Source organism: Rhagoletis zephyria, unplaced genomic scaffold (assembly GCF_001687245.7).
Source record: "Rhagoletis zephyria isolate East Lansing unplaced genomic scaffold, Rhagoletis_zephyria_1.1 Rzeph_scaffold_01473, whole genome shotgun sequence".
In the NCBI taxonomy this organism is placed as follows: domain Eukaryota; kingdom Metazoa; phylum Arthropoda; class Insecta; order Diptera; family Tephritidae; genus Rhagoletis; species Rhagoletis zephyria.
In genome coordinates this window covers 32,163-40,258 of record NW_016158557.1, presented here as the reverse complement: position 1 = coordinate 40,258, position 8,096 = coordinate 32,163, and the positions used below count along the sequence as shown (strand labels likewise).

Genomic DNA, 8,096 nt, shown 5'->3' with positions numbered 1-8,096 from the left:
AGCTTTATCCTTGTTTTTATTTCTGTGTGTGAGGGCCTGTGTCTTTGTCCTGGATTGCCTTTGTCCTGGGTTTTGATTTTGGCTTTGTTTTTGACGTTGTCCCTTTCTCCCTCTATCTCACTCCTGCGCAGTAGTGCTATACCTTTGTCGCGGTAATCACCTAAGTAGCATTGGCAATAATATTCGCTAGTCGTTTCCCTTTTGTGCCAACTGATCAGTGTTGCCACTTTGTGAGTAATTCCTCAAAACGTGAGGAATTTCGGGTGCGCTTGGGTATTTTTTAGGATTTTTACTCTGAGGAATTTTTGAGGAATTTTCTCCTGATATATTTGTAGATAACAAATGCAACCATGTGAAACACAACAGATTTGTTAAAATGCTCTGCAAATTTTTGAACAAAAAGCTTTCCGAGGATTTATAAAGAGCGAAATGCACTACACAAGCGGCTTGTCAAAAATTCTTCAAACCTACTTTTCCCATTTCGTCATACACCATGCAAACATGACTCGTTTAAGCAAAAGCATTTTAGTTTTCTTCCGGTTCACAATGTAAAAGGTTTTGGTTTTCTTTGATTTTTCTCTCATGCGCTCTCATTCGGTAAAAATTTCGTTGCGAATGAGGCTATTTTATCATACACAACGTAAGCGGTTTGGTTAAACGTCAACATGGCGGCCAGAAAATCAAAAAATTTAGATTTTTGTTCACATTTCCCCTCAAACGGCTTGTCAAACCTTCAAACACCCCCATACACAACATAAATAGCTTTAAGGAAAGGGATATTTCGCTTGGTTTGTCCAGCCGCTTGTGTGGTATTTTTCGCTCTTAAGCACATCTGCATTTGCTGCTAATATTCAAAATGTTATCGGTAATTTTTTTCATTCCATCGTTATACTTTCATCTTATGTATGTATTTTGAACTTGCAAAATCTCGGTAACGAATGGAGAGAACACGCATTGTTCGATCGTAAGGATATTCATATTAATTCTTCATTAGATCCAGAAAATTATAGGAAAAAGTTGTTGAATTAAAAGATTATTTAGGTTCATATAAGTTTTATAACGATTACAAGATGTAGAAAATTCTACACGCTGTATTTTTTGTATATAAGAAAGGTGTAGTTGTATAAGAAAGAAATGGACATAAGAAAGCGTACTACGGATTGTTGGGGGTTTGCCTTCTCGCATTAGCTTGTGATGCACAATAATGGGTGTCCACTCCACGGTGATTAAAGATAAAACTTTCCCCATACGCATGTACATCTGCATCCGGAACCAATCCTGATACTTCTTCTTCTTATTTGGCGCTATAACCGCCTAAGCGATTTTGGCCGCGTCCAACAATGCACGCCAGTTGTTTCACTTCTGCGCCAGCTGACTCCAGTTGGTCTTTCCATCGCAGTGGGGGCCACCCTCTTCCTCTGCTACCCCCAGCGTGTATCGTTTTGATAACGAAAAATCCAGGTATTCGGATATCCGGATTCCTAAATGAAAAATCCGGTTACTCTGGAAGCTAGGATAATACTCGGCTATTAGAATATCCGGATTTTTCGTTATCAAAACGATATTTTCATTTCCCAATACCAGGTGCTCATAAATGTGTAGTAACAAGTTTTCTATTTCTACGTACAAAATTGTTTGTATAAATTTTAAAATTTCCAACATTATAATTTCAAAGACTTCTACCAACGAATTAAAAAGTTCAACAAACAAATTTATGCGTTTAGAAACCTTGCTACTTCATATGCATGAGCGCCTGGTATTGGGAAATTAAAGTATCGTTTCGTAAAAATACAAAAAAAATATAAAATTGACCGCCAGAGTTTTTTCATCGCATTAAAATATCATGGACAGAATAATGAAAACTGTTATGATACTTTTGTTCGTGGTGAATGCTTTACCAAATTGTAGCATTTCTAAAAAAGTGATGACAAGAATAGTGGCATTTGTTTTTATTGTGACAAAACGATACAAAACAAAGGGTCAACTTCAAGTCCGTCAAGAGCTAATTCACTCTGTCGGGGTCATAATTAATTTCCCGAATATGATTAATCAGTTTTTTGGCTTTTTTTTTTGATATCCGAAAATACGAATATTAACCGGATCTTCGTAAATCCGGATATCCGAATAATTGTACAAACGAATATTAACCGGATATCCATACTATCCGGATTTTATTTTTTATTTTTTTATTTTATTTATGTCTAACAGCTTATTAAGCCTAGTTTATATATAGTTCTTAAAATATACTCGTTATAGCCTAACGAGTCTTTGAGTCTTTAATGACTCCTTCAGATATGAGCTTTTTTCCACCAAATTGGTTTTTGAATTTGCTTACTATATTCAGAATGTCGATTGTAGATATTTTTTGGAATGTTAGCTACACTAGCAAAAGTCGCTATAATACTTACTGTCGGTATAGGTATATACACTTTCAAAAGTCGCTATAACATTTATTGTACGTATTTATACAAGTTCGAAAGTCTCCATCTTCTGATGAACTTAGAAAACTGCAAGAAAACGTGGTAGTTTCGGTGCCTAGTGGAAGACGTCGTAAAAAAAGTAGACCAATCTTCATGGAAGAGAGAATGCGAAAAGCTAAGAAAAAGCTAGCTATGTAACAGTTCCTGTTTCAAAACTCGCTATATTAGTTTTTTATATATAAAATTTGCAAAAACTACCATACTGCGATTTTGTTTTTTAGTGTTATTAGCAGGGAACGGATTTTTAGGACCTAAAAACCTATTAAAAAGGCAAAATAAAATAACGAAATAGGCTGGAAAAGGCAAAATAAAATAGCGAAAAAGGTAGGAAAAGGCACTAGGTATTGCAAAAAAGTCAAAACAAAATAGCGAAAAAGGCAGGAAAAGGCCCTAGGTATTGCAAAAAAAGCAAAATAAGGCACTAAAAAAAGACAGAAAATACGAAGAACAATCAAAAAATACATTTATTTTAGAAATGTTTATATTACAAGTAAAAAGAGAAAAACTATGAACTAGTTTCATTATATGAAAAATTTGTACTTTGAATCTTTGACTAGTTTATCCTTTCGAGTTTCTAACTCATAAAACTTTAATCTGTATAGTTGTAGTAACATTGAACCACAAGATGCATTTTGAAGTTTTCTGGCAGCATTTTCATTCGATTTTCACGAAGAAAAGCCTTAAATGTACTAAATGTGCGCTCGACGAAAGTTGATACAAACACCAATTTGTCAAATTTGTCTTAAAACAAAAAATGGAAATGCTATAATCTTTTTTTTAAAGGTAGAAAAGGCAAAAAAAGGCAAATATCTTCAAAAAGGCAAAAAAAGGCAACATCAAATGTGTATACTGTTAACACTTTTCCATCTCTAACCTCGAATGCAACCCTGTTGTGTGATTGGCAATCCTTTGGGGGATTGACAATCCTGACTGCAGCCCTGCCTATCACATTCCTTTTCCTTTTTCCTTCTCTGCTATTCCTTTTTCTCTCGCTTTCTCTTATATAGATAGAGAATTTTCTGGACGAAAGCGAGTCAGAATCGACACGCGCTTCTAGAACAAATTCTTATTTTTGAAATAAAATTGTGATTTTTGCGATCNAACAAGTTCTCTTTTGGAAATAAAATTGTGATTTTTGCGATCGTAAAAGCTTCAGGTGTGGGGTCCAAGTACCCATTGTTAAGTTTAAAAGCTAAAACCTGAAAAAGACTAAAAAATGCCACAACGCCTTACCAAGCAGCATCTCGCCGATGCACTTATGGCGGCTGGCGTGAATTTTCCACTGACGGCCACGGTGGCCCAATTAAAACGTCTTTATGCTGAACACCGCATCAGCGAGTCGCCTTACGAGGAGGATGAGGAGAACATCTCCGACATGGAAGATTCGGCAGCTCCGGACGACGACGCTACCATAGCCAGTGCCATGGGAAATGAAAAGCCAAGTAGGTCTACCCCTACTGCTGGCCCTAGTGCATACGCTGAGGATACCGTTGCCCATCGTACAGCTGCCGCCACCGGTACTTTGGGCCCTAACGGAAGTACCAGTTATGTTTGCGAAAGCAGCGCTGCCGTCACTAATACCGCCGTCGGTGAATATTCCGCTGCTACGCCCGTCACCACAAATACTAATACTACTGCCGTCGCTAATATTACTGCCGCTAAGCCTTCTGCCGCTTCCGGCGCCACCATCTCTACATCTCTTCTCGGTCGCCTTACACTCTGCCGCCACTAATTCTGCCGTCGCCTTACACTCTGCCGCCAATAATTCTGCCGTGGCCTTACACTCTGCCGCCACTAATACTGCCGTCGTTGAAATTCCCGCCAATACCGAAAGATCCTCTGCCGCAAATATTCTTGCCAAAACCGCCGTCGCCGCCACTAACAGCTCCTTGGGTTATGAAAGCTCTGCTGCTGCGAGCATTCCCGACGGCTTCAATTGCTTAGCCGGCGACACTTGCTCCGCTGCTTTGCACAATAATACTGGAAATGCCTTGGATCAACAGCTTAGGGANAAAAACAAATTTATGAGTTGGAAAACTCGATTGGTAGGCCCACCGGATGCAGAGCCTCGTTCGCGGACATCGAACACGCTGTACCAAAATTTACTGGTGATAACTCCACACGGTCAGTGCACCATTTCTTTGAGGACTTTGAAGAAATTATGCGAACTGTCATTGCAGACGATCAGTTCAAACTGCTAAGCCTACGCCGCTCGCTACAGGGAACAGCTCGAGTGTTCCTAACCACAACGTCTGCTCTTAACTCTCGAGACCTAAAGAAGGCGGTCATTGAAGAATTCGACAGTGCAGTCAGTCGCCAGGACGTCTATCGAACACTGACCGAGCGGAAGTGGAAACACCTTGAAGAGTCCCTGCACTGCTATATTTTGACCATGCAATCTTTGGCGAAGCAGGGCGGCATCCGGGAAACCGATGTTATCGACCTAATTCTCGACGGTATCGGAAACAAAATCAACAACATCAACTTGCTTATGCCGGCGCAGTCACTGGATGAGCTAAAGAGGTTAGTGAATCGATATTACACAAAATACCTCAAGCCAAACTCCAGCATAACTCGGCGTATAACGCCCGCCGTCGCCGTTAAACAACCTGCCGCCTCCGGTAAGCAGCCTGCCGCTGGAAAGGTTAGCAACGAAGTTGGGAAGAATAGCCAATCANGAATCGATATTACACAAAATACCTCAAGCCAAACTCCAGCATCACTCGGCGTATAACGCCTGCCGTCGCCGTTAAACAACCTGCCGCCTCCGGTAAGCAACCTGCCGCTGGAAAGGTTAGCAACGAAGCTGGGAAGAACAGCCAATCGCTCTGCTTCAACTGCTCTATGAGGGGACATATAAAGCCAAGCTGCCCATATCCGATGCGACCCAGTGGTTCGTGTTTCCGCTGCTGGAAAATGGGGCACGACCGCTATTCATGCACAAATCCTAGGAAAGTTTTGAAGCCGTTTGCCGATCAACAAGTTGCCGCCGTTCTAGAAGATGAACTCATGGAATTGGAATCACTTAACTTTGTAAGTATTGCTTTTAAGACCAACCCGCGGGAGAGTGCAACCTTTAATAAATTCATTTCTCTTTTTGACACGGGTAGTCCAACTAGTTTTATGAAGCAATCGTGTGTGCCGAACAACTTAGTGACTTTAAACAATCCGCAACATAACTATCGCAGCATTGGTGGACTTAAGTTGAATATACTCTGTGAAATACAATGTTTTGTGAAATTTAAAAATGAAATAAAAAATGTTAAAATAAATATTTTGCCTGATAATGAGATGTTAGTGCCCGTCATCTTTGGACGTGATTTCTTGAAATTGTTTAACATACGGTTAACTAAAATAAAAAATAGATATGCGAAAAGCGATTTGGTATCCTATAGAAACGGAATTCCTTGCACTCCCCTGCCGGACGACTTGGTCGAAATCTTAAACAAGTTTAGCCTCTTGNTTTTTATTTACAATAGCAAATATATCATCTACATACTTGTTGATGTATTTGATATATATGTCCTTGGTTCTCAATTCAGCAATGCTGTCGTCTAGTATTTTGTCCAAAACAATATCTGCTACAGTCGGTGATAGAGGGTTTCCCATTGGCATTCCATGTACCTGTTGGTAATAGGTACCATCATAAACAAAATAGTTGTTGTCCCGTAAGCAAAATTCCAAGGCACGTAAAAATTGTTTTCTTTAAAGGCTTGTATGATTTTGCAAGGACGGCCATTGCTTCATAATTGTATTCATTGCCAATTGTATTGGAATATTGGCAAATAGGGACACTACATCAAAAGATATAAGGATTTTATTTTCTTCGATTTTTATGTATTTAAGCCTTTCTTTGAGTTCAAATGAATTTTTGATGTTATATTCTTTGGAAATTACGTGTTTTAGAGTTTGTCCGATGAATTTAGAAAGCTTGTAGCAAGGTACATTTGTTGAAGAGGAAATTGGTCTAAGAGGAGTATTTTCTTTGTGTATCTTTGGAAGGCCATATAGTCTGGGAGCTGTAGCTGCAGTGCTTGCCAATTGGTGTTTCTGTTTGATGTCAATATTTTTTTGTTTGTAACTAAATGTCATTAATTATGTTGTTATTTACANGTTTTCTTTAAAGGCTTGTATGATTTTGCAAGGACGGCCATTGCTTCATAATTGTATTCATTGCCAATTGTATTGGAATATTGGCAAATAGGGACACTACATCAAAAGATATAAGGATTTAATTTTCTTCGATTTTTATGTATTTAAGCCTTTCTTTGAGTTCAAACGAATTTTTGATGTTATATTCTTTGGAAATTACGTGTTTTAGATTTGTCCGATGAATTTAGAAAGCTTGTAGCAAGGTACATTTTACATNTTTGTAGGTGTCTTTATCGCTAAGGAGGCTTTTAATTTTATCATTATATTCCGTTTTGCTCATCATTACTGTCTTGTTGCCTTTGTCTGCATCTGTAATTATTAACGAGTCCTTATGCCGTTTAATAAATTGCTTCGTATCTTCAAAAACTTTTAAAATATATTTTTCTTTTGGGCCATTTGTAAGTTTGCTTTTGTACCCATGTATTTTGGTTGCTATGTTGCTTCTCGTTGTGTCCTTTTCCCTTTCATCGTCGAGTGCCTGGATACCTTGTTCAATTTCGGCAATTAAATGTATGGGTGAGAACGTTTTCTTCGTTACCGGTAATGCGAATTTTTTTCGCATAGAGAGAAGCCACCTGCTTTCTTTTGGAACAGATATGGTGGTCTTATTTATGAACCAATCCTCGTTGATTTTGAATCGATATNGTGCCTGGATACCTTGTTCAATTTCGGCAATTAAATGTATGGGTGAGAACGTTTTCTTCGTTACCGGTAATGCGAATTTTTTTCCCATAGAGAGAAGCCACCTGCTTTCTTTTGGAACAGATATGTTGGTCTTATTTATGAACCAATCCTCGTTGATTTTGAATCGATATTTTTTTTTCGAAAATCGAAATACATTTCTCAAGGACATTAAAACGAAAATNCTCCGTAAAAAACTGCAATTCAATGATTTTAACCTAGTAACAGAAAATCGAAATACATTTCTCAAGGACATTAAAACGAAAACCGAGGAGAATCTCAATCATAAACTGCAAACACAAATTGACCGCAACTTTGAAAAATATGGATTCAAAATCAACGAGGATTGGTTCATAAATAAGACCAACATATCTGTTCCAAAAGAGAGCAGGTGGCTTCTCTCTATGGGAAAAAATTCGCATTACCGGTAACGAAGAAAACGTTCTCACCTATTCATTTAATTGCCGAAATTGAACAAGGTATCCAGGCACTCGACGATGAAAGGGAAAAGGACACAACGAGAAGCAACATAGCAACCAAAACACATGGGTACAAAAGCAAACTTACAAATGGCCCAAAAGAAAAATATATTTTAAAAGTTTTTGAATATACGAAGCAATTTATTAAACGGCATAAGGACTCGTTAATAATTACAGATGCAGACAAAGGCAACAAGACAGTAATGATGAGCAAAACGGAATATAATGATAAAATTAAAAGCCTCCTTAGCGATAAAGACACCTACAAAACTATGCGAATGGACCCAACACAAAAATTATTAAG

The 8,096-nt window shown here is 38.3% G+C and overlaps 1 protein-coding gene across 1 annotated transcript; it reads left to right on the top strand.

Annotated features, from left to right (window-relative positions):
- Positions 1-5,456: 5,456 nt before the first annotated feature.
- On the top strand, positions 5,457-5,929 carry LOC108364137 (uncharacterized; the record flags this gene model as incomplete). The annotated part of the gene is made up of 2 exons (XM_017617710.1): positions 5,457-5,513; positions 5,591-5,929. Coding segments are annotated over exons 1-2 (371 nt in total), but the record flags the coding sequence as incomplete, so codon positions are not given.
- Between the last annotated feature and the right edge of the window lie 2,167 nt (positions 5,930-8,096).